Consider the following 19,639-nt stretch of genomic DNA (forward strand, 5'->3'; position numbering starts at 1 on the left):
CATACAGAGCTGGGGTACAGGCCAGAGGTGCAGGGGCAGTGAGAGGATTCACCAGAGACAGAGTGGATAGCAGGCAGGTCAGGAGAGGTCTGCTGCGCCATGTGGGTCACTTCTGGGACAGGTATCGAATTCATGTGGAAGTGGCTTTAGCTTCTTAGTGCTGTGCTTTAACCTGCTGCACCACCAGGGAGGGCCCAGTTCTCAATTTTGGTTGTATTTTTTAGATCACTTGGGAATGGTTTTCAAGACACCAAGAAATCAGTTTCTAGAATCAATTTTTTTTAAAGTTCGTTTCTAGTAGAAAAGGGGCGTGGTCAGGTGTCCATTTAATAGTCAGCTTAGACTCCCTGCTTAAATGATTTGGTGTGCCTGGTTTTACTGATTGTGAAATTGAAACAGTTATCCCTGCATCTCCTCTATGCAGTGCAATGGCTACTGTTTCTGTGTCTCCTTTAACAGCAATTGTTTTCCCAAAGGAGACAGGCTTATTAATGAGTCTGAACACAGTAGTAGAGGGTATTCAAGGATCATTCATTCTGTCTAGATTATGTATCTCATCCCCTCCATAGGGAAAAACAATCTGAGCCTCTGTCTGGCAAAAGAATAGAATTCACAGTCGATTAGAATCGAAGACAGAACTGTCAGCAGAGATTCCACTGGTCTAGGTTTTCACTGTGGTACTCTATTAGTTACGGTAATGAATTCACATTTGCAATGCAAGTGCAAGGTATAGATGGGAAGAACTTAAAATGATAACAGAACTAAAACATTTAAAATACGATTGCAAGCATTCAACGTATAATTGGTGGCTCAGTGAAAATTAGGTATGTAATAGGATATTATATCTACATTTGGATGGACCTGAAGTCCTAAGAAAGAACACTAACATACTTCTGCTGTCTTCTCCTAGGATCCTAATATTCCCTCACAGATCTACCTAGTAAGTACCAGTTCCTTTGTTCTGGGTTCCCACTGGCCCTCTCAGTTTAGAGAGAAAGGGAAACTATGACTTGAGATTCCCTGCAGTGGCTGGGACAGGATGGGATGGGATGGATGTCTCTGGGTACCAGAATTAACAGGAAGGAGTAGATCACATCTGTTGAAAGCTTCCCCAAGCTACAAAAATCAGATGCTGGAGGTCTAGAAAAGATGACAAAAATAAAACTCCCACCCAGTATGTAATCAGTCTTTTACATTTGCTCCTTTCAACAATATTGAAATTGTCATCTCTGCCTTTTGAAAGAGGAGGGAACTGAGGTCTTGTGACATTAAACCAATCACTGAAACTCATTGTTAATAAAATCTGAAATCAGGATTCAGATTTTATTCTGTCTTTATTAATGTTTGACCTTTTTTGATCATTGTGTTGAATGTAGTTATAAGTAGGTAAGTATATGTGAAAAGCCAAAAGAAAAACAATATAATGCAGACCCTGTGTGTGCCCGACATGGTTTAAGGAATCCGGGCGTGTTCTTCCCCCATAATATCTCACTCCTTTCATGACCCCACTGAGATGGTGACCTTGGCATCTATTATTCCATTGATTTTCTTTGTATGATTCCAGACCTCCCACCCTATATATTGATTAACTTGGCTCACTTATGTTTTTTCTAGACATGGCATCCACTGTTAAATTTTCTCCTGCGACTCTTTTTATGCTCAGGACTTAGTGAGTGCACCCCAGTGCCTGCTGCCTGGCTTCCCCTTGGGCTGATTAGTCTCCTCGCTGTTTGACCGGTGTTTGTGTCCTCTGTTGTTCGGAAGCTAACATTGCTGTATCCCATTATCCTATTGTATGGACGTATCACACCTCTTGTTGGTTTTATAGCTGATGAAGATTTTTTTCTTGTGTTTTGTTTTTATAAATGGTTCTACTATGAGGTGGCTGTGATGTGTCCTCGTTTGTGTGGGAAGGAGTTTTAGCGTGTATACTCAAGAAGAGAATTGCGAGGTATGTGAATGTTGGACTTTAGCGGGTAGTTCCCACCCACCAGTTTGCTCAGATTCCGCTGTCATTATACCTTGCCACCAACAGTCCCTTAGAATCTAGTTGTCCCCATCATTTTTATCACTTGTGATCGTGACTCTTTCTTTCGTCATTATGGTAGCTGGGAAACAGTATTTTGTTGTATTTTGATTTGCATTGTCATGATGACTAATGAGAGTGAGCCCCTTTCATGTGTTTGTTGGTCTTGCGTGAAATGCCTGGTTATTTCGTCACTTAAATATTTTGGTGTTGCATTGTTTTTTCTTATTGATTTGTAGACTATTTTATGCACATATGCATATATATGTTCTACATGGCATAAACTATACATGAATAAAAGATACTTAAATTTATCTATAAATAAATAGAAACTATTCAAGGGAGGTCCTAATCCTTGGCCAGTTGTATGTGCTACAGATACCTTCCACTGGTTCTTGCCTTGCCTACTTCTTATGTACCTTACCCTCTAGTTTCTAGAAACACTGAGCAGAGTTCCTGTGTGCCCCACCCAACCCCTAGACTGGCCTGGGCTTCCTTCACCTTCACCTTGCCAGGAGCCCTGGGAGGCCATGATATCAGCGTGATGATGTCCTCATTGGTCCTCCCAGGTGCTGGGCACATTCGCTCAGCTAATGGGTCTCCAGAGCCCAGCGTGGCTGTGGCTGTCATCAGAGGGATGCTCTGTCTAGCACCCTGCCTCCCCCCACACAGCAGGGGGCTTCAGGGAGGCCTCTTAGCTGGAAGGGGCAGAGGCTGCAGTGTCTTGATTATCTGAAGTCTGTTGCACCTAATAGCCTAATGCCTTCCTGGGGATATTAGGGCCCAGAGGCCTCCCTCTTCTGAGCTCTCTGCTGCTCTGCGGGGGCCTAATTGTGGAAGGTGTTGTGTTCTATAGAGAATCCCCAAAGATTTCTCTCTCTTCGTCACACCCTCTCCCTGCATCAATGCATTTGTTTTGTGCCTTTGGGAAGGGATTATGGCTTTTGCAAGGAGGAAGCTGTGATTTGATATCCCAGAACTTGAACTTCAGTCTTGACCAGGCATTTGGGACTTTTTTTTTTTCCTTTTTAAACTGGGAGGAGAAAGAAAGAGGCCAGGAGGAGCCAGAGCTAAGAAAATAGAAAAAGAGCCCAGTGAGGTAGGATTGGGGTGGGGTCCTCTGGTGGCAGCGTGCCTTTCTGAGAAGACAGTGAGGGGGGTACCAGGAACAGGGGGCCAGAGTGGCCCTGAACCCTGCTTTCTCCCCTGAACGTCACAGATGAAGACTTCCAGGGTTCTGTGCCAGGTAACAGCGGAGGCAGTGCTCTTGGGGCCTGCTCCTCCTGGCATAGGGACTGGGTCGCATGTCCTTTCTTTCTGAGGTAGGGGCAGGGATACACCTCCTGGGGGGAGACCAGCGCTCTCTACACACAGGGAGGCAGCATGTGCATGATTGGGGGGGGGGGGCTGGCATAATGAAACACAAGGGAGGGGCCCTGCCTGGTGCTGGGTACTTTTCTAGAACTTTCCTCCACTCTGACTTGGAAGCTGAATGTCAGGGTCAGCATGAGGGGATGGCTCCTGCCTGAGAGGGGCTGTGAGGTCTTTCTCTCCTAAAAGAAAGGCCTTCTGGGGAGAGCATCTTCTCTAGCACACCCTTTGGAAATGCAACTAACTTGGAGGGGTGGGTATGGACAGTGTAGATTAGGGCTCTGGAGCCTGTCCAGACAAAAGGAAGTGCCAAGGACTTGTAGGCACTTGGTGGGTCGTGGTCACTCAGGGGGAGCATGGGAAGAGAACCTCACCGGAAGGGAGGTGGAGTCCCAGTTGAGCTGTCTCCCTGACAACTTTGTCAACTCAAATCCTTGATGATAAGCAGAAGCTTCGTGGCCTCTTGATCTCTCCTGCCTCCTTCCCTTTCTTCCCCTTAGCAGTTATTTTAGTGCCCCCTATATGTGAGATAGGGTATTCGGTTTTGGGATGCTGAGATTAGTTTGAGATCTTTGCTTAAAGTCTTAGAGTCCAGCAGAAAGCAGATGTGAGCCAATCTTGCTTGTGCCAAGAGCTTTGCAGGTGTTGTGATGGTGTGTGTGTATGTGTGTGTGTGTGTGTGTGTGTGTGACAGAGAGAGAGGGTAAGATTTGGGGGGAGAGAGAGAAAGGGAGAAAGGAGGTTTCTGTGGCAAATCCCAACAAGAATGGTCTCAGAGACTTTCTGGAGAAGGTGGTGGGGCTTGAATGAGAATGAATTTGCCCATGTGACCTGGACCTGCAGAAGAGGGCATGATGGGAAGGGAGTGGTTTGAAACCTGACAGAGCAGAAGCAAAAGTGCTGTGATGTGAAGCAGCGTGGTGCTGGAGTCTCATGCGGCTCGAAGTTGCTGAAGAGAGCGGAACAGGGACAGAGCCACGGAAGGGCTGAGGCTGGGAGGGTTTTTGTGCTGGATCTCCTGTGCTGCAGGAAGTCAGCAAGGAGGCGACTTGATCTGATGTTCTTGTAGCCTTTCTGGGTCACTTAGGCAACAGAGGGCGGGCTGGGCAGGGGAACTGCTTAGGAGACCTTGCCATGGTGTCGTGGTGGGCAGTCCTGAGAAGAATGGCTTCCTTCTCACAGCTCTGCTGCCCACGGTGGGTAAGAAATCATAATGGACAATTAGCAGATTTGTAAAAAAACTCCTCAAACTCCCATTCCCCCCTCTCGCCTATACTGTGCTTGCTGGATGACTCCAGACTTGCCCTGAAGATGCTTCCCCATGACTCACACAGAAGCAGCCTGCAGCTCTCCTGGCTCCTGCAGGTATCCTCTTAATGAAGACTCCACCCCCATCCTGACACTCTTGGGCACACCAAGCTTGATTCTGCTCCCAGCTCAGTCCAGGCTTGATGATGGCACGCCTCTTGGGGTTTGGGGACCTTGCTTGAAACTACACAGACACGGTGCTCTTGAGGGCTGGCATCTCAGAGAATGCCCGATGTTTGTGGCCATGGAATCTTGGGGGAGGGGGGAGATAATAATACATTAAAGAAATTAGGGTGGATACGAAAACATCAATGGAATAGGAAAACCAAGTTTGGAGGTGGGGAGAGTAAATCCAAAGAAGAGGATTGTATTAGATTGTGGCTCTTAAATCAGCTGCATAGAACTCACTTGGGGGGATTTTCTAAAAAACAAAGCTTTTTGGGTTCTGCTGCTGGGAGATTGGTGTCAGGTCTGAGATTCTGTAATTTGAAAGCTCTTCAGGAAAAATGGAAAACACTGGTGCATCAGTATCTCAGTAAGTAATCTAAGAATGCATGCATTGCCTAGGTCCACCCCTTCTCAGGGACTCCAAGTAAACTTCAGGCTGGGGAGGTGGGAAAGAAGTGTTCCGGGGGGATCCTTGAGGCTGCATCTCAAGAACTTATAGCTGAGTACAGTTGACCATTGAACAACTTGTTAGGGGCAGTGAGAAATCGGATATAAGTAATAGTCTTCCATAACTGTGGGCTCCACACTCTTCAATTCATCATAGGGATATCTGATATGGGGTGCTTGAATCCATGAATTCTGAACCAGTAGGGGTAAAATGTCCATGGGCATGGACCCCTGCAGTTCTAACTCACTTGTCCAAAGGTCAGCTGTGCTTTGGCCAATTTCCAGCTATTTTGCATGAACCCTGGGGGAAGGCTCTGGTGAGCATTTCTGCTCGTTGCTTCCCACCTTTTTGCTGTATCAGCTCTAAGACTGAAATTTCCTTTTGTTTTTGGTTGAGAAAACAATAGTGTGAGAAACAGAGAGGAGAGACCTGCTTGGCAAGAGCCCGCCAGCTCAGGAGACAGATGCGTGAGAGGGGTAGCTCAGGGCCCAGGGCAGGACTGAGATTCAGACCTCCATCAGCCAGCTTTTGGGGGGCACAGGTGTGTTGGTGCAGCGCCTGGGCTGAGACACCCCAGACCAGCACCCAGCTATGGCCAGCAAGCATAGCAAGAGACCCAGGGGGAATCCCCGGATTTGTATGTGGGCACGGGAGTGAGCAACGCTTAACCTGACCTTTCTTGTGAACAGTTTTGGGGTTTAGGTGATGGGGTTCGGTGTGTGGAGTTCTTGGGTCCCTCTGAGAAAGAACTGAGATGTTCCCTCTCATCAGCACATGGCAAGTTTTTTAAGGAAAGGCAACAAGAGAAATTGGGATGCCAGGATAGACACACGTGGGCAGTGAGCTGCATTTTGCCAGAGTGAGGGTGGTCCTATTATAGTGCTTTTTGATGGAATTATTGTGGAAATTATCATCTTGGGGTCAGATAGAGGTGATCTGTGATTCATAATGCTCTCTGCCCCATCCTCTGGCTGATAATCTTTTCTGACCCCTTCTCAGACTCCTGGAGCGCTCCAAAGCCAGGATTTAGCTTAAGATTCACTAAATGTCCCTAGTTTAAGATTCACTGGATGTCCCACTCCACCTCTGGCCTTTGTCCTTGTGACACACTTATCTTGCCTTTCTCTATGCCAGCTCCCACCACCGGGCTCTCTCTTCTTCCCATCTCACCAAGCCAAGTCCCCTGCCCTGAGACTTCAGGCCAGGTCTGTGTCTAGGCTGATTCTGTGTCTTTCAGGGAAAGCAGGCTTCCCACTATTACTGCCCCCACCCCCACACCTCCCTACCCCCACATTGTCCTGAACCCAACTAGGGTTCTCTATTGTAGTATGTTATGTTTTAGATAACAATCATTTAAAAATCTAACTTTTCTTTCTATGGGCATATAAAAAGTGTGCGTGCTGAGGAGGTGCCTAGACCTGTGATGAGCACAAACAATGAATCCCGGCAAGCCCCTGGCAGCTCCTTGCAGCTCCCAGTCTCTCCAGGGGCGTTCTGCAGCCACCACCCAGGGCCTGATGTTGGACGGCCTCAGCATGGCCACTTCTGTGGTTGTGCTGTGATAATTGCCCTCTTACATGAGGAATGTTAATGACTTGCCCAGCGTCAAATGACAAAGTAGTAAAGTTGAGATTCAAAACCCAAGAGTCTGACTTCCAGGTCGGTAGCTTCAAGCATTATTTTATGCACATTGCTGCTGGGGTGGTGGGGGAGAGGGGCTTCCTGAAATACTGTTTTGCCTATGTAATGCCCAACCTTGCTATCAGTGGTCCACTATCATTCATGATGTCAAGTATCTTAGCTCAGCACCCAGCACCTTCCATGATCCACATTACACCCGCCGTACCAGACTAACCAAGAGCAGTGAGGTGCCAGGCATGCCCGATACTAGTGTTTCAGCCCGTGAACATGTGCCTTGCCCTCCCATCCAATTAAAGCCCACCCCTCCAACTTCAAGCCCCAGCTCCCTCCTTCTCCGGGGTGAATCGCTATCACTGTGATCTCTTCCTTCTTTCTGGAGACTCATTGTTCATGTCCCCTGTTCAGTATTTAGCCTGGATTGAGTTTGGTTAATGAACTTTTAATTTATCTGTCTGTCTGGCCTTGCCAACTCATCCTCGGTGCTAGTTTATCCTCATTTGATGATGGCTGTAAGCTTTAACCTCACAAATTTATTTGATGAGAGATTGGGACTGGTGAGATCTGTACTTGACATATTTGCTCAGGTATCATCATGTTCATCCAGTAAACAACCAGATCCTGTGTGTAGCACATGTTAGCCAATCACACTTGTTTGGTCAGAAGTCGCAGCTTGTGTTCTGTGCCATCCGCTCTCCCTTAGACCCTTCTCTAGAAGATGAAGGTGGCCTGTTCTAAACAGACCATCATGTTCTTGAGGGCTTAGTTATGCTAAGTTAAGTGTTCTACTTTGTTCACCATTTAAGTGTGGCCAAGTTTGACAGAGGTGGGCCCAGTACCAGCTGTGCGTCAACCTTAGAGACATATCAGTTTGCTAAGTGAGGACTGTAAGACGTGGCTCTGTAGTTTTGACTCAAAGGAAAAAACCTCTAGATTCAAAGTATAGGCCGTTTGTACTAACCGTCAGCCATTTCAGTGCTACCGTCCTGATGTTTCCCTCGTCTGTAGTACTCACACTGTCTTTATAAATTTAAATCTTGATCTCAATTTAAATAATAACCACAAAATAAGCTTTAATGTGCTAGTTATCGTTTTTCAGTTGAGCATTAAGTAAAGGGAATTACCCGAGGAGAACTGTCATCTGGGTTCTATATGCAGTCATGTCATTTAGCCCACAAGGGCTCTCCACCTGTGGCACACACTGGCCTGGCATCTCACTTTCCCTTCCCACCCTCTCCCGACCTGAAGTCTCCTCTGGTCACTGGTGTTCAGGCTGGGCTCCTGTAGTCTAACGGGTTCCTCTGAAGGTTGTACTTTCAGAGACACTCAATGGTAAAGGCATTCCTTGGAAAGATTATCTTCCTTGAAAAGGGACATTTTCTTTAACAAGAGAAGTTCAATTTTTATCTCTTCCCTTGTCCAGGGCTTCCAGTTAAGATTTTATTTGAAGAAAGGGTTAAATGGATTCTTTCCAAAAATGTGAAAACCATAAGACAAGTCAACCCTGGATAGACATTGCCAGGAAGATCATTTGTGTGCCTAATCTTTCATCATGCGTGCATTTAGCACTTCTTTGAACTGTTCTTAGCTCTTCTAGCTTTGGGGCCAGGGAAACTGGCTTAGTGTATCTTATTTATTGTACTGAAGCAAAATAAATATCTGGGCAGCTTGAGGTGAAACCACGCCAAGCACTCTTTCAATTTCTCTTCCATCGACCCAGGTTGAGAGTAAACCTTTGGTTCAAGTCCAGAAGCTACCTTCCAAGATCAAGACTCTCAAGATGACCCAATTTTTCCGTAAGGTAGGAAGTGATGCCAGTGTCTTTTCTCTAGCAGAGGCTGAGGGCTGCTGGGTAGCCATGGGAAGCTAGGCATCAGCACTTTGGGTCAACTCATCATAAAATGGTGAGCTCCATCATTGTCATCATTCCTCATCGCCATGCAGTTTCAAAGACTACTGTCCCTCGAGAGTCATTCTGCCTCTCTCCTAATCAGACATCAATCAGTCAGTGCAGAGGACACCAGGAGCACCATGAGTGAGTCAGGTCAGTTAATCATGGAGAGAAGGAAACGGGAGCTTATTTGACATCGCAGAAAGAAGTTTCCCTTGTTAGGCTGGTAAGATAGAGGAATGAAGATAATAATGCCTTGGTAAATGGAGTATTCTACTTAGGTTGCCTCACAGCATAGAGAAAGAGTTGATGGGGTTTGTGTCAGTTCTACAGACTTAAGGTCTGTCTCCTTGACCCCTCTTTTTTCCTGTCCAAGAACTTGCAAAGTTGATATAAGCCAAGATTTGGTTTAGATTCATCCTTGTTGTGGGAAAGTATTAGAAGAAATGTCTCCCTACAGATTTTTTCTCATCCAAGGTATCCATTACACCTCCTATTTCTCCTCTTATAGAATACAAACACCAGTGTTACTTCATTCCCTTTTGTACATCCCAAACAGAAGAAGAACATCGTTAAATTCCCTCACATCAGCAATAAATTCCAGCTCAAGCCACCCCTACTATATCAGGTGAGGACCAAGCGGTGGGCCTGGGAAGACCTGATCTCAGCCTGGAAGGGAATTAAGAAAGGCCTGGGTGCTCAGGAAAGGGCAGTGTCAGTGAGAGCTGGGTGCTTAGCTTTCTTGCTCTTTCCAGTCAACATAAATTTAAACAAATAAGTTCTTGAGGCTCTCTTATCTGCAAAGAAAGTCTGCTACAGTCTTGTCATGAGGATTCATTGGGAGAAGGAAAAAGGGAAGGTCTGGTTGTATACATGGTCAAAAACACAAACGGTTGAATACCATGTGTCTTACTTTTTGTAAAGACCAAATGAGATAATGGGAGAAAGTGCCAAGGAGGGGTGGCGTATGCAGGAAAGAGTGCAAGTATTTGAACTTGGGCAAATCACTTTTGTTAGAATTGGTCTTCAGACCTGCAGAAACTGTGCCCACCTTACTGCCATTGTCATTTACATACGGCAATGCCAGTAGGTCTCGTGGAGAGGACCCCCAGCCAGATAAATGCTTACTGAGGAGAAAGACCCGGAAAATCTACTGTCTCAGAATTACTGTTTTCTCCCTGGGGAGGAAGGAGAAGCTGGTCTCCTTCCTAGAGAGCTGCGTGTCTCTAGTCAGTGACTCCCAGAAAGGGCAAGTGATCCTTATTGCGAGTTTCTTTCCCTGGACAGGAAACTTACAGACAGATGTCGGCCTCTGGGTTTAAGGCTTCAGAAATAGCTCTCCCCTTGAATGTTAAAACTCAAGATCCTGAGTCAGAGGAGAAAACACCAAGGAAGCATAAGATGCCTCTGACATCGGCAGGTATGGCTGGGGGGCTCTAGAAGGGGGTGCGGGAGAGGGTAGCTAGACTGGGCTGGGCTGGACAGGGAGAAGCTCCCAGCAGTCAGAGTAGTCAGGTAGGGTAGCAAGCCAAGGAAAAGCTTGTCACTTCCAGTGATGTATGTATAGGCCAGAGAGGCTCAGGAGAAGAGACCCTGACGCTCCTCTGAACCATTTCCCCAAGCGCTGCCCCCAGGGATGTTATCTCACTGCTTTAGAGAGGCTGAACAAAAGTTTCCTGGCTTTTTTTTTTTTAAGTTTATTTATTTAAGTTTACAGTATTGGGGTACAAGCCACAAGTGCAGGAGCAGTGAAAGGCTTCGCCAGAGACAGAGTGGGGAGCAGAACAGGCAGATCAATTGAAATACACTGCTAGGGGGCAGTGGGCGGGTCAGGAGTGTTCTGCCACGCAATGTGGGTCAGCTCCAGGGCGGGGACCGAACTCGCACTGATGCCATTAGTTTTGTAGTGGCTTTAACCCGCTGTGCCACTAGGGAGGGCCCCGTTCCTGGCTTTTTAAGGGAGAGGAGGGCCAGGGCAAGAGCTGGGGGTGGGAACATACTGATCCAGAGTCAGGGTGGAAAGGAGGTCTTGGCAGGAGCACCTGAGGGAACCTTCGAACAGAAGCTCCTGGGTTAGGGAAGCAAGTGGGAGCAAGAGCTGGGCCAGCCAGGGCAGCCTGAGTCCTTGACCGGAACTCTTGGGAGACAAATGATCCTGGTGTGGGGTGGCAGCTCCCCTCTCCCCACCTGCCAGCCTCCCCATACCCTCCACCCCACCCAGATCTGCCAGGTACAGTCTGTCATCGCTAATGGTCAGACCTAGAAGGTCTCCTCAGGGGTTCATTAATGTATGAGGGCAAGCGAGCCAGTATCCACGGGGCCCTGGTGTGCCAGCACGGGCTTAGGCTCAGAGCTACACGCTCAACTCAGCTGTCCTTCCTCTGTGTACACCGATCGGGAGCTCCCCCCGGAGCCCATTCCCATTCTGAGCCAGGTCTGCCTCTCTTGGGCCTTGGCTCTATCCTCTGGGGAAAAAAGGGGTCTCTACACCTTCCTCTTGAGCACCCTTCACACAGATGAGGTCAAAGGTCTCCCCTCTTCCCTACATTCTCTCTCCTCCACCCCTCCACCCTGCCACTTTCTTCTACCCTTCAACAGTTTATCAAGTGACACGATGCAGCTCCCAGTCTTGGTTTTATTTCTCGGAGCCACTCAGGCTTACCTCTCTCCATTATAGTGTGAATTCCTCCTTACGCACCCCCAGACCAAACCCCAAGATGGAGTGAGTGACCAGGGCAGAGTAGAAAAGAGCACCCACATCTTTCTCGTAATCTAAGGGACTCACAGTCTCACCTGGACATTTACAATCACATTTCTGTTTTCTGCCTGATCCCTGGACAGTGTTGCCAACGCTCTCAGATAGATTATTCAAGTAGCCACTAACATGGGCCACTGTTAATTTACCCACCTACTGTTGTTGACACTTTAAGTTTACTCCTAGATTTTTCTTACCCCTGCTGATGCACCCTATGCCTTTGCGGACAAATTCTACTTTCCCCCACCTTTGTCTTTTCCTCCTGATCAGGAGGTCTTGATTGTTGAAGTCAACACAAGACCTTGACATTCATCCTTGTTCTATTTCCCACCCTGTGAGATTGAGGGGCCCAGCCCCCAGAAAGGAAAGCTCCTGATCTAGGAGGGATGCCATTGTCGGCACGCTGGGTAACTCCCTGGAGTGCTTCAACTTAATAAACCACCACAGTGCTTTTCCCACAGAGGCCCTCAAGTTTTTTAAGAATCGACTCTCTTATTATGAGCAAAGCGAAATCCTGGGCTACACAGAGCTGTGGTTTCTGGGGCTCGAAGCTGAGAAGCTGCACATGGCGCCTGAGAGCTTCAACAAGACAAGTTTCGATGATGAACACGGCTCCTATATGAAGGTGATGAAGGTCACAGTAACTGCAGGGCCTTGGACTGGGGGGGTGGGGGGAGACAGTCTGGAAAGAAGAAGCTTGTTGCTTTATAGCATTCAGTGTTGCTAGATAGGGGACAAGGAACCCGAAAGGATTCTAGTAGTTTCTTAAACCAAAGAAGTACCATGTTTAAAAATGGGAAACCATTCAGCTGATAGCAGTGACTTTCCCCAAGAGTGTCTGGGATAAGGGGGGCCTCTGGGGTTACCTCCCACAGCCCCAGACTCTTTGGAAAATGCCAGAGTCTAAGATTAGAGGCAGTCTCCCCAGGACTTCTTTTTGGGTGTCCTTTATAGAAGCCCCCCACAAGGGAGGTGTCTTAGTGCATGGGACCTGGCTTCCTCCAGTTTTCCAAAGAGGGACCTACCTGCTCCTCCCCTCTTCTGACCTGTGCTTTGAGTTCCCCCAACAGGCCTCTCCCCTATCTGATGGTAAAATCTGGGCACCGAAGTCCTGTTCACTTCAGGAAGTGCTTTCCTCTTCAGAGGATGCCCGGATGTGTAATGTTTAGTGGACAAGCCTCAGAGGCTGCTGGGAATTTCCTTTCCAGCTACTTGCCCTGAGCTTTAGGAGACAGGCTCATTCTTCCTTGGCTTCCAAGGAGAAGGCAGCTTTTCTCCATTACACTTAGGGCTATCTTTCTCAAACTTTACTCTGCACTCAAATTTCTGAGATTTTGTTTAGAAGGTGAGTCCTTTTCTACCAGGGCTGGGGAAAGCCCTGAGATTTGCCATTTTATTTTTTAAAAAGATTCGTTTATTTATGCATACAGAACTGGTGTACAGGCCAGAGATGTAGGGGCAGTAAGAGGATTCACCAGAGACAGAGTGAAGAGCAGAACAGGCAGATCGACGAAGTACACTGCTGAGGGGAGCAGCGGGCGGGTCAGGAGAGGTCTGCTGCGTCATGTGGGTCACCTCTGGGGACGTGGATCGAACTCACACTGAAGTGGCTGCGGCCACCTTGCAGTGCTGCGTACTGACCCGTTGTGCCACTGGGGAGCGCTTGAGATTTGCCATTTTCACAGCTTCCACATGATACTTTATTGCTTGTCAATGGCTCAAACTTCAAGGAGTGAGATTTGGAGTTTCTGACATCTGACTTCTATCTAGAACCTTGGTTCTTGACCATTTTAGGTGGGGAATCCATTTGGGAATCTGATAAAAAGCTACAAGTCTTCATCCCAGAAGGTGCCCTGAACATGCACAAAATTTTGTGTTACTGTCTCCTTTGTTGAGAATCTCCAATATAAACTTGCCTGGGCATACCGACCTGGGAAATTCCCCAAGGCTGTCAGCACTACCTGTAAATGATGAATTAACCGCAGCCCTGTTCCTCAACCGCAAACCTTGGCTGTGTTTTGGTGATGGTGGTGGGGAAGTGCCCCTGCTGTGTGTCCAGAAGCTCCATCTGTGTGCCCTCAAGCACACAGTGGGCATAGCTGAGTGTTCAAACAAACAACACAGCTGCATTCTCACATTCATTTTCTTAGCAGTGTTTACTGAATACGTATTTATTTAAATGTTAATTAAATATCTGTGTATTGAGAACCTATCTTCACCTGCAAAACTGAGCTGCTGCTCGGTGCTTCCAGGGATCATGATATGTCCTGACTGGAAGGGATAGTCAGGGTGTCCAAACTTCATACTTCCCCAGTCTGCACATGTGTGGAAAATCACAGGTAGTAGCAGGAGAGCCACTTGGATGCAAGTTGCCCAGAGAGCAATGTTTTTTTTGCAGTGTCTGACCTTGGCCAAGCCTGCGGGACTTGCCCTGAACCACACAGGTGACCTGGGGTCTGGGCAACGGCCTAGGGGTCCCGTGCAGGAGCAGTGAGAGGCGCTTGGGGGCTGCATGTGTGCCCAGGGCAGCTCAGAGAGTCCCCCCAGGAGTCAGCCATGAACTGAGGATCAGTATTCAGGAGCCTAGAGTCGGGGAAGCCCCAGAGTCTAGGGCTCTGCTCCTCACCTACCCTGGTCTGCCTCTGCAGGTTCTGCACGACCACATTGCCTACCGCTACGAGGTGCTGGAAATGATTGGGAAAGGGTCCTTTGGGCAGGTGGCCAAGTGCATGGATCACAAAAACAATGAGTTGGTGGCCTTGAAAATCATCAGGAACAAGAAGAGGTGTGGCTTGGTGGATGGAGTAGGTCATAGAAGAGGGACCCCTCGTGGCACGGACGCTGTCATAGTGCCGACCTTTTTACCCTGCCTCTTTCACTGGTCGCTCTCCCTCTCTTCCTACCCCTCTAAGTTCTCAAGGAGCAAACAGAAAGCAAGCATATGGGGTTTTGGTGCCCCCTAGACAGTCCTGCTGGGGTCACGGGATGGGGTCCTGCAGCATCCTGTGACACGGTCTCTTCTGTCCTTATTCCCCACCTCCCTGCCACTCCCCTGTCTCTTCAGATTCCACCACCAGGCCCTGGTGGAGCTGAAGATCCTGGAAGCCCTCAGGAGGAAGGACAAAGACAACTCCTACAATGTGGTACACATGAAGGACTTTTTCTACTTCCGCAATCACCTCTGCATCACCTTTGAACTCCTGGGGTCAGCTGCTTTTTTATTTTAAAGGTTTTTCTGGTGAACATTGGATGTCCAGAATTGAAGCAAAACCACTCCATTATCTGGGAAGCCCAGGAGTTCAGCTCACCCGTCAGTCATGTCAGCACACCAGGACATGGTGCCCAGGCGCTGGGGGCCAAACTGGCTGACAGGACACAAGCAAGGTCTTTGTCCTCTAATGCTAGACCATGTTGACAAAGACTCTCCTTTGTCCTGTGTCCGCACTCCCTGGCTTTTAAAACTTAGAGTGCAGAATTCGGAACCCATAGGAGCAGCTCCTGAGTTGGGAAGGGCTTGGGTTTTGCTCAGAGTGGGGAAGGGCTTGGGTTTTGAGCAAATAAGGACAGGAACAGATATTTTTGGTAAAAGAGCAGAAGCTGATTTAGACAGAGAGGCATCACCAACTGGAACAGGGAGCAAAAAGGCATACTATTAGGAGGACTTTTCTCTGTGAGAAGATCATTGATGCCGTTTAAATAAAAACAGAAGCCCAGGACGCATTTAGCAAAGAGGAAGTTGTCAGGGTCCAGCGTTACTGACTTCACCGGACTGATAGCTCAGTATTCCTATGACTCCATCTTGGTTGATGAAATTCCAGAAACTGGCTAAATTTGATTTAGAGAGAAAGTTGACATGCTCCCGACCGTCTCTCATGGTGGCTTACAACATGTGACCTGTTTTCCAACATGCAGACATGGGCCTGTCTTCTTGTCCAATGCAGACAGCCTAGCCTGACTTTCTTCTTTCCATCGAGTTTTATTGAGAGGTGATTGACCTGTGTTCCTGTTGGTGCTGAAGGCGTCTATGCAGTGCTTTGACTCAGGAATGTTGGGAATTGATGGCCACTATGGCACAGGATGCCTTCCTTGGCCCTCAGTCCCAGTTGGGACTTAAAATAGCCCTGAGAGTTCAGGACAGCTTTCAGAGGCCTGGGCAGGGGCAGCTGCTTGGTTGAATGACAAGTGAATGTTCTGGACCTAACATCCCCAAGGGCCGAAGAACCACAAATAATTCCAAAGTTCAATCCAACCTTTGAATCAAAACAAAGTGACTATATGACCTTGCCACATAAGGAACCAGGGGGCATCGGACAAGCCACCAGTGTCCAGCCTTCCCTCAACCCAACATAGGTCAATGGAGAAGTTGAGCTTATACAGTACAGAGCCTGCCCTGGGCGGGGGGCGGGGGTGGGGGTGGGGGTGTGAGGTTAAGGGGGGAAGCAGCTGGTGGGGAATTTTTGTGGGTTTAAACTCAGCCTCATGCTTCACATACTGATACATATTCTGCACTCTCTCTCCTTTCCCCCCCCTAGAATCAATCTGTACGAGTTGATGAAGAATAATAGCTTTCAAGGTTTCAGTCTGTCCATAATCCGGCGCTTTACTCTCTGTGTTTTGAAATGTTTGCAGATGCTTTCTGTTGAGAAAATCATTCACTGTGATCTCAAGCCTGTGAGTAACAACCTCGACGCTGCTGAGGAGCTGGGTCCTTTTCTGAGAAATGGTTTGCCCCTTTCATTTTCTAGTGTGACTGGGCCACCCTCTTGGCCAGGCCCAGCATGGAAGCCATGTGTCCAGGTCCAAAGGGGATGTGCAGTGTGTGGGGGCCACAGCATGGTTACTGAGGTCCTTTGCATCACAATGGCTTGCCCGAAGCAGGGTTACTGGGACAGGGAAGACAGAGATGTTGTCACAGAGGCAGCTGGTGGCAGAAAAGCCTGAGGGTTCCTATGGAAGGTGTGGGGGGTGGGGCACATCACCCTAGCTTACTAAATCCTCATTCTCCACTCTACGCTGATCCCGGGGCACAGCAGCCCCTCACTTCCTCCTCTGTTCCAAGTGCACATGTCTTCGTGCCTGCCCTGTTAGTGTGCTATGCTTAGCTCTGTCGTGACTACTCTGGGGGGAGGGAGGACTTTGCTTCTTTATCTGCACCCTCTACTGGACTGCAAGCTCCCCCCTAGGTCAGGAAACATGTCTTCCCACCATTTCCCCCCAGGACTTAACATGGTGCCTGATGATAGTAAGAAGGTATTACTTGTCAGGTGAATTAATTATTCAGATGTGAGGAATACAGATGGATGAGTAGGGAAAGGAACACAGCTGTGAAGATAGGGGTTCAGGAGCTGCTTCCCTGAACCGGACCCTCAGAGAGATGTAAATATTCCTTAAGAGCTTATCCCCCAAGGTGGTTTAACTCCCCCCCCCCCTTTTTTTTTTAAACACTGGAACTCATTGAGTAGTTTTGGGATAGTTTTACAATTAGAGATCATCAAGACAGAGCATTGAGGACTGATACAGTCTCATAGGCTCATGCTACTATATATTTTTCTCTGCGTCTAAGTTCTTAATCGTCGACCTATAGCTCCAGAGGGTCAAAACACACATGTCCTTGGGCTTGAGGATATGTCTCTCACCAGCGAAATTTCTGACTCTTGGTAGCCAACATACCAGGCAATAGGTTTCCCTGAGAAGTCAACTAGAATGCATCTGTCCAATGGGGATTATGCACAAATCCAGGAGAGCGTTTGTTGATTGTGGATTCAAGGCTGAGGGAGTTAGTTTCATGAAGCTGGTGGCTGGTGACGGACGTGATGGCCTGATACATCCTTTCCCTCAACAGGCTGGAGGACTCATCCCTTCTAGGGAAGGGCCTGTTCACTGAGCTAGAGACACTATAGAAATACTTGGCTCGGTAAAGATTTTTGCCGATCACACGCTGTTTCATTTAACACAGCAAAGGTACTATGGACTAAATTTGTTTCTTCCTAATTTGTGGGGTGAGAGGCTCCAGAACAGACTCACTAGGGCAGATCTACATTGTTAGGTGCTCAGTAAGCTGTTCACCTGATGCTCATAATAATCAATTCATCTGATGTTGAAATCCTTGGAACATGATTAGGTCTTGAATCCTCCAGCCCTAGGTCGGTACTCTCCTGCTCTGAGAAAGGTCCAGGAACATTCCCTTCTTCTCCCTAATCTTGATAGAACACCTGACCTCACTTTTCCCCCAAGGTCAGCATATGAACTCTGGACTCCAGTCAAGTGGTAGCCTGAGGTGTGGGTCCTCATGTGTAGGTGGGTCACTTCACGGAGCCATCATATTCAGTCAGTGATATTGCTAAGGCCGTATGCCAGCAAAGGGAAGGTGCTAAAGGACATAAAAATGAAGCCAGAATCTTCAGGAGGTGCACCAGCTAAATGGGGGGAAAAAAGCAAAATATGTGCAAAAAGAAATACTGCAAAGCAGCAAATACAGGAGGCAAGCAAGTAGACTGGGGCCACCCAGGGAGAGGACAGAGGCATCTGGAGAAGATGTGCCCTGAGCGGGCAGTGCCTGTTGACCTGGCCCTGGAGGATAGCAGGCATTTAGGTGAAGAGAGTACCCCGTTATTAAAACTGACATTTCTTCTTCTCCAGGAGAACATAGTGTTATACAAAAAGGGCCAAGTCTCTGTTAAAGTTATTGACTTTGGATCAAGCTGCTATGAAGATCAGAAAGGTAAGCCTAGCCCAGGACTCTTGTCTGAGTTTCCTCTGCGAGTTCTCTCCCTCCCTGAGGGATTCCACACACATGGGTGTTCTGGTGCCACTGTGGCTCTGGCGCGTCATCGCTCTGTCATGCTGCGAATCTGGGTGCAGCTCATCCCAGAGCTTAAGTTCCGCATCTGTAAATACCTTGCTGGATGCACATTCCTTACTGGTCCTTCGCACTTCTCAGCATCTGGGGAAATGGATTTGCCCGAGAGATGGCACACTGGGGAAATAGGTCCTGCAGAAAAGCTTTTCCTCCAGGAGTGCCCGCTCTTTCTCCGGCAGTGTACACCTACATCCAGAGCCGGTTCTACCGATCCCCGGAGGTCATTCTCGGCCACCCCTACAACATGGCCATTGACATGTGGAGTCTGGGCTGCATCATGGCCGAGCTATACACCGGCTTCCCTCTCTTCCCTGGGGAGAATGAGGTGGAGCAGTTGGCCTGCATCATGGAGGTGAGGGGGCGCGCCTGGCTGCAGGGGATTGGGGTGCAGCTGGCTGGGTGGATCCCTCTCAAGTCAGGCTGCAGCGGACTCACTGGAGGTCAGAGCCCTGCTCACTTGCTGGATGGTCCTTAAAATGTTTTCTAAATTGGCCCTCCCTGGTAGCACAGTGGGTTAGGACACAGCACTGCAAGCAAGCTGCAGCCGCTTCAGTGAGCGTTTGTTCCCTAGTCCGGGAGGTGACCCACAGGGCACGGTAGACCTTATATATGTGTGTGTGTGTATATATATATATATATATATACATATATATATATATATATATATATGTATATATATATATATATATATACACACACACACATATATAAGGTCTACCGTGCCCTGTGGGTCACCTCCCGGACTAGGGAACAAACGCTCACTGAAGCGGCTGCAGCTTGCTTGCAGTGCTGTGTCCTAACCCACTGTGCTACCAGGGAGGGCCAATTTAGAAAACATTTTAAGGACCATCCAGCAAGTGAGCAGGGCTCTGACCTCCAGTGAGTCCGCTGCAGCCTGACTTGAGAGGGATCCACCCAGCCAGCTGCACCCCAATCCCCTGCAGCCAGGCGCGCCCCCTCACCTCCATGATGCAGGCCAACTGCTCCACCTCATTCTCCCCAGGGAAGAGAGGGAAGCCGGTGTATAGCTCGGCCATGATGCAGCCCAGACTCCACATGTCAATGGCCATGTTGTAGGGGTGGCCGAGAATGACCTCCGGGGATCGGTAGAACCGGCTCTGGATGTAGGTGTACACTGCCGGAGAAAGAGCGGGCACTCCTGGAGGAAAAGCTTT

At 48.3% G+C, this 19,639-nt stretch overlaps 1 protein-coding gene across 3 annotated transcripts in view; it reads left to right on the top strand.

Moving 5' to 3' along the window:
- The first annotated feature begins 3,096 nt into the window (after positions 1–3,096).
- Positions 3,097–19,639, top strand: part of DYRK4 (dual-specificity tyrosine-(Y)-phosphorylation regulated kinase 4) — a 24,983-nt gene continuing 8,440 nt past the window's right edge. The window contains exons 1-10 of one of the 3 annotated variants that reach the window (XM_012732246.1): positions 3,097–3,125; positions 8,680–8,760; positions 9,362–9,478; positions 10,138–10,270; positions 12,067–12,230; positions 14,254–14,390; positions 14,670–14,810; positions 16,138–16,276; positions 18,245–18,326; positions 18,644–18,816. In XM_012732246.1, coding sequence (XP_012587700.1) covers positions 8,740–8,760; positions 9,362–9,478; positions 10,138–10,270; positions 12,067–12,230; positions 14,254–14,390; positions 14,670–14,810; positions 16,138–16,276; positions 18,245–18,326; positions 18,644–18,816 — 1,107 coding nt within the window. In that variant the 5' untranslated portion in view covers positions 3,097–3,125; positions 8,680–8,739. The other 2 variants (XM_004692553.2, XM_012732245.1) reach the window with 2 other exon arrangements.

The sequence above is a fragment of the Condylura cristata genome, unplaced genomic scaffold (assembly GCF_000260355.1).
Source record: "Condylura cristata isolate star-nosed mole 26May11 unplaced genomic scaffold, ConCri1.0 scaffold00034, whole genome shotgun sequence".
Lineage (NCBI taxonomy): Eukaryota > Metazoa > Chordata > Mammalia > Eulipotyphla > Talpidae > Condylura > Condylura cristata.